Source organism: Artibeus jamaicensis, unplaced genomic scaffold (assembly GCF_021234435.1).
Source record: "Artibeus jamaicensis isolate MK-2021 breed Jamaican fruit bat unplaced genomic scaffold, CSHL_Jam_final contig_1016, whole genome shotgun sequence".
NCBI lineage: Eukaryota > Metazoa > Chordata > Mammalia > Chiroptera > Phyllostomidae > Artibeus > Artibeus jamaicensis.
The window spans coordinates 8,392,399-8,407,963 of record NW_026521195.1 but is presented as its reverse complement, the minus strand read 5'-3'; the positions used below and the strand labels follow the sequence as shown (position 1 = coordinate 8,407,963).

The 15,565-nt window shown below is 50.1% G+C and overlaps 1 protein-coding gene across 5 annotated transcripts in view; it reads right to left on the bottom strand.

The window, feature by feature from the left end:
* PDE1C (phosphodiesterase 1C) overlaps positions 1 to 15,565 on the bottom strand; it is a 382,013-nt gene that overhangs the window by 290,496 nt on the left and 75,952 nt on the right. For all 5 annotated transcript variants that reach the window (XM_053661833.1, XM_037126507.2, XM_053661810.1 and 2 more), the window contains exon 3: positions 9,577 to 9,748. Coding sequence is in view for 4 of the 5 variants with exons in the window: in XM_037126507.2 (XP_036982402.2) it covers positions 9,577 to 9,748 (172 nt within the window). In the remaining variant the exon portion in view is untranslated. The remainder of the gene's footprint in view (positions 1 to 9,576; positions 9,749 to 15,565) is intronic.

Here is a 15,565-nt window from a genome sequence, read left to right as displayed (position 1 = left end):
CGAGTCTTCCATTTGATCAGCATCTCTCCGTTCCTGACTCCCCAGGGTGCCTGCGCCCCGCCCCCGGACAGTCCACAAAGCGCCACCGCCTCCAAGGACCTGAGCGCCCTCGCCTGGGCCTGGGCCTGGGCTTGGGCCTGAACCATCGCCTCTTCCAAACTGGGGGCCAGAGTGTCTGCAGTGCCCCCTCAGACGTCCCTCCCTCCCCAAGCAAACTCACCTCCGGACCTGCAGGGGACTCATCCTAGCGAACTTACTTCTGCTGCATTCAACAGTAACCAATAAATGGGGGACAGCCAGGTTACAGGTGAGGCGCTATCTATTCAATAACCTTAGCTACTACTGCGTTTAGGAGTTTGGGTTTTTTTTTTTTTTTAATGGCCTCTCCATGTGGGAAAACATAGTTTTTGCAAGTCTTTTCCCCAAATTGCCCTTGCCCTTCTCTGGGCCCCACAGGTGTCCGGAGCCTGTGCTGTCCCCCAGCCCCATCGGTCCCTCTCTGCGAGGCCCAGGAAACCTGTATTTTGATGCTCTGTGTGTTGGGGACTGAGGCATGAAAATGTAAGTCCTAACCCTGTAACTGATGGGAAAAAATACAGGCAGTCTCCTTTCCACTCCCCCTGAGATTTCCAAGAGTGCCAACAACCGCAGCCTGTGGAACAAAACCAAAGCATCTTCCCGTGGTAAACAAGGTCCCAGCGTATTTGGTCCTGACTTCCCTCTTCCAGCACTGCCTCCTTCTACACAACCTAGACGCAAATCCAGCAGTGCGTTCAACGTGCGTCCTGACTTCCTGCCCCCGACCCCGGCCCACGCTCTGTGATGTGGGGTGGTCTGCTGCGCAGTTACGCCACATGCCATGCAATGTATCCCCCTGGATTTCCGTGAGGCCCCTGGGTGGGGGGGGCGGGGGAGGCTGGGAGGAGACGTGAGCTGGTCCAGTTCACTACATGCAGCACCAGGCACAGGATGTGGCTGTTGAACGTGCACTTGAGTAGGGTAGGAAGAAAGATCTGATAGTTAAAAGATTCTAATAAGAAGGAAGCCACTCCTTTCCTGCTAGAAAGGGTGGAACCCCTGCCCTAAGGCTGTAAGTGGGAACAACAATTTGTACAGAGTAAGACACAGGGTCACGGTACCATGGAATTAACAGCGCACCAGGACCCCCATCCCACCGCAGAGGACAGGGGCCAATCCCCAATCAAGCGAGGTCCAGATTCACATTATCATGAGGCACAGTCTTAAAGGGTTTTACTTTATTTTTAGTGAGGGTACCTTAATTTTACTGCAAAAACCACAAATGCAGTAGAGTCATTCATCACCAAAAGCTTGAGAGGGATAACATATGGTGCTTTTGAGCTACTTCCCAGTGTAGGGGCCCATATCACTAGGCCAATCTGTCTCTCTGCCTCCCCCACCATCATGCCTGAGCCCAAGGCCTGGTCCTGGGGAGAAGGGGGCGATGATGCAGGAGAGGGGGAAAGAGAGGGCCAGCTTTTCTGGCTTGGGGGATTCCACTGAGAAGGGAAACTGGGGCAAAGGAGGGGCAGGGGTGAGACCTGTGTGTCCTCTCTCTGTAGAGGGACATCTGCCCACACACCGGACAGTCTACATCCCAGTAAACTCAGCGGCCAGCGGAGTTAGGCAGAGAAAAGCTGGGTTTTAGCTTCCTCGGGTTGGTGTTCAGCTTCTGTGTGGTTTGGATGGGCCTCAGATGTTCCCACAAGCTCCTGAGGCTGGACCTCAGAAATGCCCTGGGACTGTGGTTTGGGAGATGGCCGTGAGGTTGACAAGGAGACCAAGTGGCCAAGGGCAAAAGGCTGGACCACTGGATCCAGAACTCTGAGAATCACAAGGGACCTCAGTGGGACCCAAAGCACTGCAGAGGGGATGGGCAACTCTTCCTCGGAAACCTCAGGGACTTGCTGTGCACTTTAGGTCTCTGCCTGGCCTGGGGCATGAATTCCTGTGGCTAATCAGAAGAGAGGGTTCGGGATTCAGATGGAGGCTCCCAGCCCTCTGCCCCACCCCCACCCCCAGGCAGTGCTGAAGCTCTGGCTCCTCCCTGGGGGTGAATCTACTAACCTCTGTTAAATGCACTGCTAGGAGTCATTCTGAGGGGTGTGTCCTGAGGGGTGGAGGGCGCCACAGACCAGCCCCACTCCTGTGCGTGCAAACTGGCTGCAGGTATAAAACAGTCAGAGGGGCTGGCCCAGGGTATCTATGTCACAGCACGGAGCTGGCAGTGGAGGGCCAGCCAGGGATCACAGCCTCGCGGGAAAGCAGATGCAAGAAACGTATCAGGGGCAACAACATATGTGGGAGAAAATGGAAGAGGCGCTGGGGAGGCCGGGAGAGCTGGGATGCAGGTCTGACTCCGGTGAAGGAGAGAAGACAGGAGGTTGGGGACCAGTGCCGCAGACCACGGTGCCACTCTAAAGAAAGCTCAGCAAGGCCACTGGGGAGTCCCTGAGCCAATGTCACTACCCCAGGAGACCCATGTCTCTTGGGGACAGCTAGCCTTGGCATCCCTAATACTGTCCAATGAGAAACACAGCACTGGCCACCACAGAGACAAATTTCCTTGCACAGGAGCTGGGGCTGTGAGTCAAAGACACTCCCTGCGGGCACAGGTGGAAAAGGTGCATCCACGGGGCTGCTGCAGAAACAAAACCCCTCTTTCCCAAAATTTCGTGCAATGCATGAGGAATGGTGTCTGCGTGATACATGCTTTGTCAACTCCCAGCAGCGAAAAATCCACCCATGGAAACGGACTTACACAGAGAAACCTGAATGCCTCCCTTATGGGAAGCCAACACGACAACAGAAACTTTTTGGAACTTTATTCTTCCATATTTCCCTTAGCAAATCTGAGGAAGACTCAACTGAAGTGGATGAGTGAAGACCAGAGCAGGGAAATGTCAGCTGCAGGAGGCTGCACTGAGTCAGGAAGGCAGGTGTCCCCAAAGTTCCCAGGGGGTGACCGACATACAGTGATAGAGGCAGGCGTGTGACCAGACTTCCCATGAGCTAATTAGGAATTTTAACCTATGACTCATGCCGGGGTGGGGTCCGAAGCTGCAGGAGACGCCGCCCCACGCCACGCCATGTCATCAGCCAGATTGCACATTTCCTGAAAGTAATCAAGTCAGAAACCGGCTTCTTGGCAGCGGCCCCTGCTGGAAAAGTGACTGCCAGAGCCAAAATGAGGATGAGTTCAATGATTTAATTCTGCATGGAAAACACAATCCATTAAATGGGATCTGACAAGGCCTTAATCTCATCCTCAGCCGAGGGTGTTGGCTCAGTGCAGCTCTGCTCTCTGCAACGTATTCTTAGCAAGCTATGTATAGAAGAACCAGGCCTGCTTTTGCCAAAGCCCAAATAAGTCCACTTGGCATGGGCAGAGAAGCTCACTGAGCCCCCAGTGATTCTCTAGGGAGTGAGTGTGCTCCCCTTCCAAATGCAAAAGTGTCAAAACCTGGCAACTCAACCTGCGTTGGGAGTCGCACAATTCAGGGGAAGTAACCGAGATGGCCGATGCCCTGATGGCTTCAGAATTTCCGCCACTGTCCAAGGAGGTCAGGCCAGAGGCCAGCCTTGCTCACAAAGCCCCCGCAGGGCTCATATGCGCAGCCTGGGGCTCACTGCACAACCCAGGCACAGAAGAAGGGGGTGGGGGGTCAGGTGTCAAGGCACGGAGGATCACTTCACTCCTAAATACGGTTTTGAAAACTGGGGGAGAAGAATTACGGGCCATCATATCCATCAGCCCCCCCCCCCCCAATTCTGGCAACAGTCCCCAAGGCCTGTGTTGCTATTTCACCAGCTTTCTTTGTAAAACAAGGAAACTGAGACTCAAAACCAGGACTCCAATCACATAGCTTAGAGGAGTGTTTGCAAACTCACGCCTGTGGTATTCCAAAGCCCAGGCCTCTCTTCTCAGAGGGTGGTTTCCAGACCATCATATCACGTGGGAGCTTGTTACGAATGTGGAGTCGCAGGCTGCCAGCCAGACTTAGTGAATCTGAGTGAGTAGGAGCCTCCAAGGAATTTGTTAGACATGAAGTTTGAGGAGCACTGCCTTAAAGGGGTCTTATCCAAAAGGGGTGGGTGCACTAAACACGTTAAGTGTAGACTAGAAAAGGGATTTAATGTAACAGACCCTGGTCGGTCTCATAGGAGAAGCATCAGACTGCACATATCCAAGCTGCACATCCAAACTGGTAGCAGCAATCACACTATCTTATCCCACTAACAACAAACCCAGAAGCACAGAAGCCAGGGTAAACATGGTGGAGAAGCCACAGCTTTGGAGCCAGGTCAACTAGGTTAAAATTTCCACCTCTGCCCCTGGTGAGTGACTTTGAGTAAGTCGCTTTATCTCTCTGAGCCTCAGTTTCCTAACCTGTACAAGTGGGATAACATTACTTTGGCAGGGTCTGGGAGACTGAACAAGCAAAGGAAGGTGGAGTTCCTGGGCATAGTAGATGCTCAGTAAACAACTGCTGTCCTTGACATTCAGTGCAATCTGTCCCACGTCTCACCTTTGCAAAGGCACACACTGGAGGCTGTCAGCAGCCAGCTCTTTCTCTTCTCTCAGGTCCTCTAGTGGCCGGTACTGAGATTCCCATCACAAATCAGATTGGCTGGACTTGTCTGTCTTCCTTAAGCTCCAGGTTTAGTTCACGTTCATCTTTCTTAAGAAAAACCTGAGCCAAGCGGCGGGTTCAAAGGGACAGGTCAGGAGGAAGAAGGAGGACAGGCAGCTGGAGAGCTGAGTGCCTGCTCTCCAGACACACAAGCCCTTATTCAGTCACTGTTCCCACTTTCTCCTCCTCCAAGGCTCAGGTTTGGAAAGCAGACTTTTCACGCCAGAGGCTCGGTGAGCTTTCAGAGCCCAGGGGGCCTGCGCCCGGAGCCACAACACCCAAGTCTGATCCAACTTCCTCTGCCGCCCACGATCAAAGGCAGGCGAGGCTTGAGTGAATGCTGAGCAGGAATAGGCAATTAGCTCTCAGTGTCAAACACTGAGCCTGTCTCTTCCACATGTACAATAATCTGCTTTAAATCCTCCCACAACCCTGAGAGATGGGCATCTTTATCCCTGTTTGACAGATGAAAGAACCAAGGCCGAGTTAGATACCCTGTTTTGTCATGTTTAATGCTCACTTTGTTGCCAAAATTTTTGAGAGGAAAATAAGGATGCACACTATACATGGGTATAATGATTACATACCATGGGTAGAATAGTCCTGTGTATAAAGTGCACAAATGTGGTGTGCAGTATACACAGCAAAGTACGGGTAAGTGACCTGCTCAAAATAACACAGCAAAATATTTTAGCTCGAAAGGATGTTAAATATCACCTAGTCCAGTGGTTCTCCAGGTGTGGTCCTGGACCAGCAGCATCAGCACCACTTGAAGCTTCTTCAAAAGGCACATCCTGGGACACCCCCGCCAAGACCTGGAAGGGAGCCCAACAATGTGACAGCCCTCCGGCAACTGCGATGCTCACAAGTCTGAGAACCACTGTTCCGGGTCAGTGCTCACACGTGACAGTGAAGGAAACAGAGATTCAAGAGAGGAAGCGATCTGCCTTGGTAACAGAGCAACTGTCAAGTCCAGGACAGCCACTTTCGGCATCACGTTCTCCTACCTGGGCAGCTCACTACGTGCCTTTCACGGGCAGTAAAGGGGAAAGCGTACAGCACAGCAGAGCACACACCTGCCACACTTTCTGGGGACACTCGCTGGCTGGGGTCTGAAACAGGACGGAGATGAGAACACCCTTCCCTTCACACACTAGTGTCTTTCTCCCAAGAGTCTGCTGAACTGTCTGCTTCCTGCCTCAGCCCCCCTGCCCAGCAAAGAGGCCTGGAGGGACAGTGTCAGGGACCAGGTTAGACCTGGGAGGGCATCTGCACACCCCTCAGCTATCAACTTATAAGCTTTGACGGGAAAAAGATCGTGCCTCTCATCTTCTGAAATCCTCATTTCTAAGGCCGTATGCTGGATTCTCACTTCTGCCCCACCCCCTGGCATTACACATCATAGCTAACTGACCTAGACACACCTGCCGGCCCCCAACGGCAGTCTGCTTGGAAGAGGACTTCTCTTGAAGCTGCATTTGCATTGAAAGCATATGTTTTGGGCAAGTTGAGAGATGACATGTTCGTGAGGGGTGGGATTCCAGGGGCTGATACAGATTAAGGAGCTCAAGTCTACACAAGCCACCCCTTTCTTCTGCTATTGCTGGCCACCAACTCCCCACTGTCCTTATAAACTTGTGTTTGAATTGAATCTAAAGTATAGGCTACACTTTTAAGGGCCAGTTTCTTCACCTCTAAAAAGGATGTGCCTGGCAATACAAGAACACAGAACAAGGTTATTGTTACAACAGGGAACGTGGGGGAGGCTGAAACGTACAAACTTTTTAAATGTTTTGAAAAACACCTACCTTTTGTACATGTATCAATATAAACACTGCACACATTTGGGGATAGAGAACAGAATTTACCTTTAGGGCAGACGGTCCCTTTGACCTTGAAAGAACTATGTGAATGAAGGTAGTATGCAAACAGAAAACGCGTACACGTGCTTGGTCCTGGAAGTGGCTTGCCTATCATTGTCTCCACATACTTGCAATAGAAGCAATTTCTGGGGAAAGCGAAATGAAGCGTCTAACTCCTTCCCTTGGAGGATCAGTGTTGTCAGAATGTGTCTGGGACGGGGCGGGGCCCTCTGAGGCCAGGTGTCGGGAAAGAACCTCAGGCTCCCACAGGAGGAGACGCCGCAGGAAGCTGGGGGGTGTGGCGTGGCGCTGTAGTCTTGTAACTTCACCGAGGCCAGAAAGTCCACCTTGCACATAAGACCCCTTCACCCTGGCGGGGAAGGAGCAGGGGGCAGAGCAGGGTAAGGGCTGACTCTTAACCCACTGTCGGAAAGCTTAGGGCGGTCCTTGGGAACAGATAGGGAGAAGAACCCCAAGAAAAAACTGGACTTCCTGATATTTTGGCACATTGGGGCTTACTGTCATTGCAGTGTGGATCTTATTTAATAATAAAAGCTGAAGACCCTCTTTTGTGGCCCCCGGTTCCCAACGCCCTCTGAGTATGAACAAGAAGAAAGAAAAGGGAGTAGCCGATGCCATCACGCATCTCCTGCTGCTCAGTGGCAACGACCCCGCAGGGGGCGAGGGACAGACAGCGACAACCCAGGAGAGCCTTGTGCTCCTCCTCCTCGGCAAACCGGACTCTCCAAAGCTGAGAAAGGCGGATGCTGACAATCACACGCCCAGGTCTCTTAATCTTAATAGTATGTGGGAATGTGTATAAACGTGTTTTTTTAGGATTTTATTTATTTATTTTTAGAGAGAGGGGAAAGAGGGAGAAAGAGAGGGAGAGGAACATCAATGTGTGGTTGCCTCTCATGCACCCCTACCCAGGCCTGTGCCCTGACTGGGAATCAAACCCGAGACCCTTTGGTTGTCAGGCTGACACTTAATCCACTGAGCCACACCAGCCATGGCTATTAATGTGTTTTACACACACACGCACCGCTCTTCCTGGATTTCCCAGAGTCACTCACACGGGGAGTCATCAACTCTCAGGTTTTTTCACTCCTTGAGTGAAGTGAGGAGAGAACACTGAGTGATACATTCCTATCAGCATTATTTAAAATCCAGCTGAAGCTCCCTCCTCCCCTCTGCCCTCCAAAGGCAAACAGAAAACCAGCAGCCTGACAACAAGGGTAACCTGATTCTGCTCTACTGTACTTCTTGAGAAGTCAACTTTTCCCACACTTTAGTACTTTACCTATAATAATTTACATATGACAAATCTCGCCGCTGAGGTGACTACCACAGTCGAGGACATTCACCCTCTAACACTGCCTTTGAAATCGGCTCTCCTCTTTGGAAGAAAGAACGTTCCAGAGTAGCACGCACCATCTTAAGGACTCGTAGATGAGTAACTGATACCCATGGGCTTCTAGCTTCAGGTGCCGAAGGGCTGGCGTATTTATACAGGTTGTGTTTGTCCTGCCACACAAGGAACCGGACTAAGTCCTGACCTTAATGCTTACAACTGAATTTATCATATTTCTGAAACTAAGACACCAACACATCATACGACTAGTAGATTAAATGAAGTTCATGGTCATCGATCCTTTTTCTCTATTAAAGAGCACTGAGCAAATGCCAAGAGAAGGGATTATGGTAATGGGTTTGGGCTAGTGGACAGGATGTCCTTTTCATGAGAGCAACTCTTTAGCTGTGCATTGATGAAAAAAGTGAACCTGGTGTGAGGTGGAAAGAGTAGCAGCAAGAAGACTGTACGCGAAGGGGTCAACTCCACCAGAGACAAGAGCCGAGAAGGGACACACGGACCCAGACCGCCATTCACCCTCCCCTCCGCTGCAGTGACTTGCAGAGAATCGCAGGTTCATAGACTGTACTTTCCTCTACTCGAGTGGGTTTTATTTTATTTGCGACCTCACAATGTAGTAACCAAACCCAAACTAGGAATAATAAAAGCATTTGCCTTGCAATTCCTGTTCCGCCACTGCATCAGCCACATTATATAAGAAACCCAAACCTCTGTTCATCACTTCTTTCAGAACCCATCTATAATTCAACCTCCGCTAAGAACCTTCACACAATGAAACAGCTTTTACTGAGCGATTATACACATCACTTGGACACAAAAGAGCACATTTTTCAAACCTATTTCATGGACTCCAAGGGTTGTCTGCATTGCTTATGAGGGGAGAAAAATGAGCTTTATATGTTGTCCTAGCCACGTTCAGAGTGTGAATGTATTCCCTAATGGAAAGAAAAATGAGTCAGGGCAACAGGGCGAGAGGAGGGGAGGAAGGCAGGCAGGCAAAACCACTGACTCTGACTTCTCGTATGGTACTACTGTGCATTTCAAACGTGATTTTGAGAGACCCGTTCGGAAAAAAGGAGTCGCTTAGAACACCTCCTGCATACCCAGATTGGTTTTCATTTAATGCAGTAAGAAGGTAAGGGCCACAGTCACAATGAAAGAAAACACACACAGGAAGATGCAAACTAAATGAAGAACAGGAAGACGGTGAACAGCCACTTGGCAACCACAAGGGAAGACCCTCGATTCTGCTCCGGAGGCAGCCGCTCTCACATCTCTTGTGACTTCGTAACCTTCCCTCCCACCCCCAGAAGACTACAAGCATAGGGCTGGATTCATCTCTACCACCTGCTTTTTCTTATCTCCCCATGCCAACCTCCTTTGAAGCAAAAGACTCATTAATCCAATTCAAATTGCCAGCATCAGTAAATCCTTTGCCTCGGCATTTAAATGCCAATGCCAATTAAATACCAACAGCAACTTAACTCCTGATAGGATCTTCTCTACATTCAGGAAATCCAGCCTTAAGTCCAGCTAACATTAATTCCCAACACTCCTTCATCAACTCTAGTTTTACTCCATGCCAAGAAATGAGGTCATTTGCTGGCCACGCTGATGACGCATCCAACTGGCAAAGTAACTCCACAAGCAAATAAGAAAGGGCAAACAGATCTACGAGCCACCAAACCTGAAGGATGTCTTCACAAAGGCTTCTGGGCTGTCAAGCTGGGGCAATTCCTCCGCTAGGATTTCTTCCGGTGGTCGGGGGTCATGGACAATCGTTGGCCGCGGCTTCTCCTTGACATTGCCCGTGAGCCCATCGATGAGGGAATTCCACACACAGTTCTGCGACTTTGACCCTAAGTGTGAGGGAAGGAAAGGGGCACCAGTGAATTACCAACTGACGCCAAGCCCTGCTCTGCCCAACTTAAGATTTTCAAAAGCAGAGCAAGGAAATGTGCGTATTTCTCATGACTACCACCAACCTCAGAGGACGCCAAACGATACTGGTCAGGCAACTCATGGAGTAAAAAGCAACCTTTTTAATTCATATGCAAACATAGGCTAACCCTCTGAATATTTTGACTCATAGCAAAGTAAAAGGGATATTATATATTCTGTCTTATTTCAGTCGGCGATCAACTCCAAGTCCTGATAGAGCTATGGGTATTTACTTATGTACTTATTCAGCAATTGGAAAGTACACAAAGGACGACTATTTTAGAGAACAGTAGGGATGTTCCAACACAAATCTCCCCCCTGAGCTCAGCAGGCCTAAGGCCCCGGGTTCTAGACTCTGTTCGGTGGAAACGCCCAACCTGAAGAGGGCGCCACCTTGGAGCCTGCGACTCACTGCAGGCAGGTCCCTTCTGCAAGAGCAAGACCCCTGGCAACTTACACTGGGAAACTGATGTTTTAATAAATCTTCCAATTAGCCTGTGAAAGGCAGAACTACATTGCCTACTTCTCTCATGTTAAAAATACCAATTTGTTAAATGTGAACCATTGAAACACACCACAATTTTCATAAGCTATTTTGGCATTTCTTCATATTTTTTTAATTTTCTGGGAAACTCAAGAAATGGAAATAGCCTGTGTTTCTCTTGACCTTTGAGAGTCCATAGAAGAATTACTCTCATGGGATGATCCATGGTTTGGTTTTTTTGTTTGTTTTGTTCTGTTTTGTTTAGTTTTGTTTTTTAACTCAAAGTTGGCAGAGGTAGATCTTTGCTCAAGGAAATGTTGGGAACCACCAATACAGTTCCCCATGTTCCAGCTGGGAGGCCTGCATGAGCCTGGGACTGGGGCGCTCGGCAAGAAGGCAAACCAGCCGTGAGAAAGGAGGGGGGGGGGGTGTCTGGAAAAGCCTGGTGACAGCGAAGACACAGAGGAAAGGGTGGTGTTGGGAGAGAAGCAAGCAGCATCAGTCTGCGTGGGCAGCTGATGTGTGGAGGATAAAGAAGAGCAAGGCAGCAGGGTGGATTCAGGTTGCTCTTCCACAGCCCAGAAGACCGCGATGCCATCAGAAAACGCTGGGGGCAGAGAGCAGCCTGCGGGCCGCGAGCTGAACCAGGCTCCGAAGAGGAGCTGCTTTTCCAGTAGAAACTATAGACAGAGACCCTCTCCATATTCATGAAGAGGAAGCTGCTGGTGACACAGTGACTCAAATGAGAAAACCGTCTTCCGGCAAACACTCTGTATCATGCCCAAGGTAACAATCTCCACAGCGTGAGAAGGTGAGAAAACTACCCTTCTCACCAACCCAAATGATAAGAAAACTAAAGTACTAATAAATGCTTTAGTACATTATGATTTTAATTTCTAAAAAGAAAGGGAACAGAAAAGGATGTCCGGATTTCACAACGCAAGCAAATCCCTGGCCACACCCAGGAGGTTTCCGCTGACACAGGCAGACGGACGGCGCCTCTTCCTGAGTGTGGACAGGGTCTCACACACTCTCTTACACACACTCCGAGGGGCGCCCAGACGGAATGTTCCGTGCTGTCCCACAGGTGTCTGAGTGTCTGCTCGTCGGTCCCCAACATTTTTCTCTGATGATGTGTATTTGAAAGAGGGGCTTTGATAGCCCCTGTCCCGAAGTGTTCCAGCTGATTTTAGCTGATAAAAGCTGTCATTAAGGAGAACGTGGGCTGTAATTGTAACAAGGATCTAATTGTAACTGCTCCTCACTACAATCTCACCAATAGCCGGGCCCTAAGGCACCCACACCAGACAGAGCCAGGAAGCTGGTATGACACAGGGCATCAAGAGGAGAATTTTACTGATTTCTGTTTTTACCTCTTTCAGAAAGTAAATGATCAAAAACAGTCTGCTTTAGGTGAACGACCCACACAAAATGGGAAAAGCTTAAGAACACTGGAGATGCCCTGGCTGGTGTGGCTCAGTGGATTAAGTGCCAGCCTGCAAACCAAAGGGTTGCCGGTTCAATTCCCAGTCAGGGCACATACCTGGATTGCAGGCCAGGTCCCCAGTAGGGGGTGTGTAAGAAGCAACCACGCATTGATGTTTCTCTCCCTTTCTTTCTCCCTCCTTTACTCACTTTCTAAAAAAGTAAATAAATAAAACCTTTTAAAAAAAAAAAAGAAGAAGAACACTGGAGAAGCCTGGGGGATGAGTTCCCGGATACATTCCAGCCGCCCACAGACTCTGGCACAGTGCTGAGCCCTTCAGAGCCCCATGGTGCGTGTGCAAACCTCACATCCTCCTGCCCGCCAGAAGCTTTGGAGAGGCAGAGAAATGCCAGGCAGCTACTGACTGGTCCAGACTAGAGCCAGTCTTTGGAAAAATAACCTGTCTCCCTTAACCCCTCTTCCCCAACCCCTCCACCAACATGATCAAGGAAAACGGTTAAAGACTTTGCAACGGGCCACAGAGTTCCGTGGGTGTCCTGTGTCTTGGTCGTCTCCATCTTCCGTTGTCTGGGAGCCATTCTGCTGTTCTGTAAGTTGGAGAACACTGACGGGGATGCAAATGATCCCTGTTTCTAGAATGTGGATTGAGTTCCACGGAGAGAGGTCCACTGCTGCCCTGTCCACACTGATGCTACCCGTGCACGGCCGCTCGGCGAAGTGGCCTCAGCCTTCCCGACAGACTCACCAGTGGGCTCTGCGGATTCTCCTTCCTGCCATTCGTGAAGCTGAGCTGCTTTCTTCATCGATTCATGAGTTCAATGAGACCTTTGACACGTGTCCCCTTTGGATTTGTATGGGTTTAAAAAAATGGTCCCTTAGCAGAATCAGTCTTCAGCCGCCCACAGCCAACATTGGCTGTGTCCCCCTGAGAAATCCTCCCGTAATTAGACCAACCCAGTGGTGCTTTTTACATAATGCTCTTCTTTACCCCTGAAACCTTCCCTCGCTCTGAAGTTGGCTCTGTTTGGAATTAACACAGCTTCTCCCGCTTTCTTTTGATTAGTGTTCGAGTGGTATATTCCTCTCCATCAATGTAACTTTAATCTGTATGAGTCTTTTTCTTTAAAGTTTCTTACAGATAACTACAGGTGGGTCTGGTTTTCCAATCCACTCTCATAATCTGTCTTTTAATTGGTGCGTTTAAGCCATTAACATTCAAATAAGTATTGATATAGCTGGATTGATGCCCACCACATTTGTTACTGTTCTCTATTTGCTGTCCTTGTTTTTGTTTTTGTTTTTGTGTTCTACTGGGTTTTGTTGAAGGTTTTTTGTTGGTTTGGGGTTTTTTTTGTTTTTTGCCTTTTGTGGTTTTAACTAGCAACTTACATGATTCTATTTTCTCTTTTTCTTAGCACACTGGTTATAATTCTCTTATTTTTTAAGCGGTTCTTTAGAGCTCACAATGGATACTTCCAGCTAATCCAAGGCCACTTTTGTCCCAAACATGTTGTCATGTTAGGGTGTTGGGATAAAAAATAAAAGCATTTGGAAGCAATTGCTTGGAAATTTGGAGTTTTATCAAGAGTTCCAGAAAAGCAGAGGCTTTGGGGTCACACGTTAGTCACTGAGTTAGTCACTGAGAAGAACTCTTCCTAATCTGGGCCCAAACTACCCATGTCTGGTAATAAAGACCATGGATTGTCTGTTGGTGGCAAACTCCTTTAGGGCAAGAACTGGGATTGGCTGGTGTTCATTCCCCCACATCCAAACTGTCCTTCTGAAGTGAGCCCTTTGTCTATTTCGGAGGTGTCTGCCTCTGAGCCACACGGGCAGAGTGGCCTTTAAGGAAAGGGCTGGTGTTGGGGGGGGAGGCAGGACTGCTGAGAACAGAGCTGTGAGTTTAAAGGGTCTGCCTGCATTTGAGTACCGGGGCCTCTCTTGTGGACCCTCAGCTTCCATCAGGTCTGCTTTGATGGACAGCCTCTGTTTACCCATGGAGAGGAGGAGGAGGGGCCTTGTCCCCACTGTGGTCCATGTCAGAGCAGATGTGAGGACAGTCAGAAGCAGACAGAGGGGAGCAATGAGCAGGGGTAGGAAATCAGGGCAAGAAGAACATTAGGTTGTCCAAGGTCTCCCCAGAAATCCCGGAGGACTGCTGCCCTAGGCCCCCAGAGTGCTCACAGAAGCAACATGAGCCCGTGTACCCAGGTCCCGATGGACCAGGGGCCTCCTGATATCAGGGCGGCACCTCGTCCCCACGCCACAGAGGCTACTCACAGCATCATTGGACAGTCCCCTGGTGAGCCCGCGGCTAACACACAGGGGACAAGTAACAGAGTGGACACAGTCAAACACTCAGTCATGTGTCTTTGAAAAGGGAAAAGCAGAGTGGGTTTCAGTCCACACACACACACATACACACACACACACACACACACACACACGCACTCTTCAGTCCTTCCCTATGACCACAACTACCAACACTTCTCCAGGCCCAGCTCTCCTGAGGCAGTGAGCTTTGAACTGGATTGTTCTGAAGTCCCCATCCGACTAGAAATTTCTCAGGTCTGCGCTAATGGGCTGATACAAGTCTGTCCGTTTACTGGACCAAGCAGACCTCCTTGGCTGCTATCGGCCATGTTGGATGAAAGGGATGGGGAGAGGAGGAAGGCAGAGCCGTGGGGCCTCTGTGGTCCAGAAGATGGGCGAACACAGCTGGGGGGTGACTGGGTTTCTGAAGCACAGGTGTGTCGTGACAAAAACTAGAGTTTGAAGGTGATGGCGCCTGCTGGGGGCAGGGGGAGTGCAAGCAGGAAGCTAGTGGGCCAGCGATAGAGCTATTACCATAAAACCCTGTTGTGAAGGAAAGGCCAGGACCGGTAGAAGCTGGCCTTAGAAGGAGAAAGGGTTAGACTCAAGGAATGATGCAGAGCACCGCCAGTTCTGAGAGCGGCGTAGGGAGACCCTGGGACCATCTTCCATCAGCACCCCTGAAGCCCCTCCAGTAAAAATAAAATAATAGCATACCCTTCTTTGACAATGACAATTAACATTTGCTCTGACTTCTGTACATGTAATTACAAACAGCTATGAAAAAATGCTAGCTGCATCCTTCTGCGGTACAGAAAGTAAGTAGAAACACCACCCTGCTCTGCTGCACCCACCGCCACCTCCACCAGGACACTGGTTCTCTGACTGGGGCCCACATCAGAGCCCCCCCCCCCCGAGAGTTTGCTAAAACACGGGCTGTAGGGACCCACCCCCAGAGCTCCTGCTTTGGCAGAGCTGGCAAGGGATCCGAGGCCTTGTATTTCTAACAGCTTCCCAGGGACAACCCCCCACCCCGCCCCGCTGAGGACCACTGAGCCAGCTTGCTGCCCCTCAGCCTGTGGAAATTCTAGAGCTGCCACACTGCAAGACAACTTCCTGCTGGCACAAGTGGAAGCGAAGATGCTCGGTCCCTGAATGCTGCCGAGATGGGATCCAGAGCAGCACGCTCATCTGAACTGTTTAGGAGTCGCTGCAGCTGCTGAAGACAAATTGGAAAAACTGCTCTGCAGCCCCGGCCCTGTCCCGGGCCCTCTATGGGGGCATCCACCGGACATGCCCCTGAGGACTGTCGATGCCCAGCCACCAGCCACAGCCACTGCCACCCATTGTTCCTTCTCCTTGTTCTCGTCACCCTGGCGCCATAACCCATCTACCTCCTGGCTGTGACAGGTCACTTAGGGAAGGTCCAGCTCTTGAGCTCTGTCAGAGGCGAACTTGAGTTTGTCCTGCACATCACCATCCGGCCCGGCC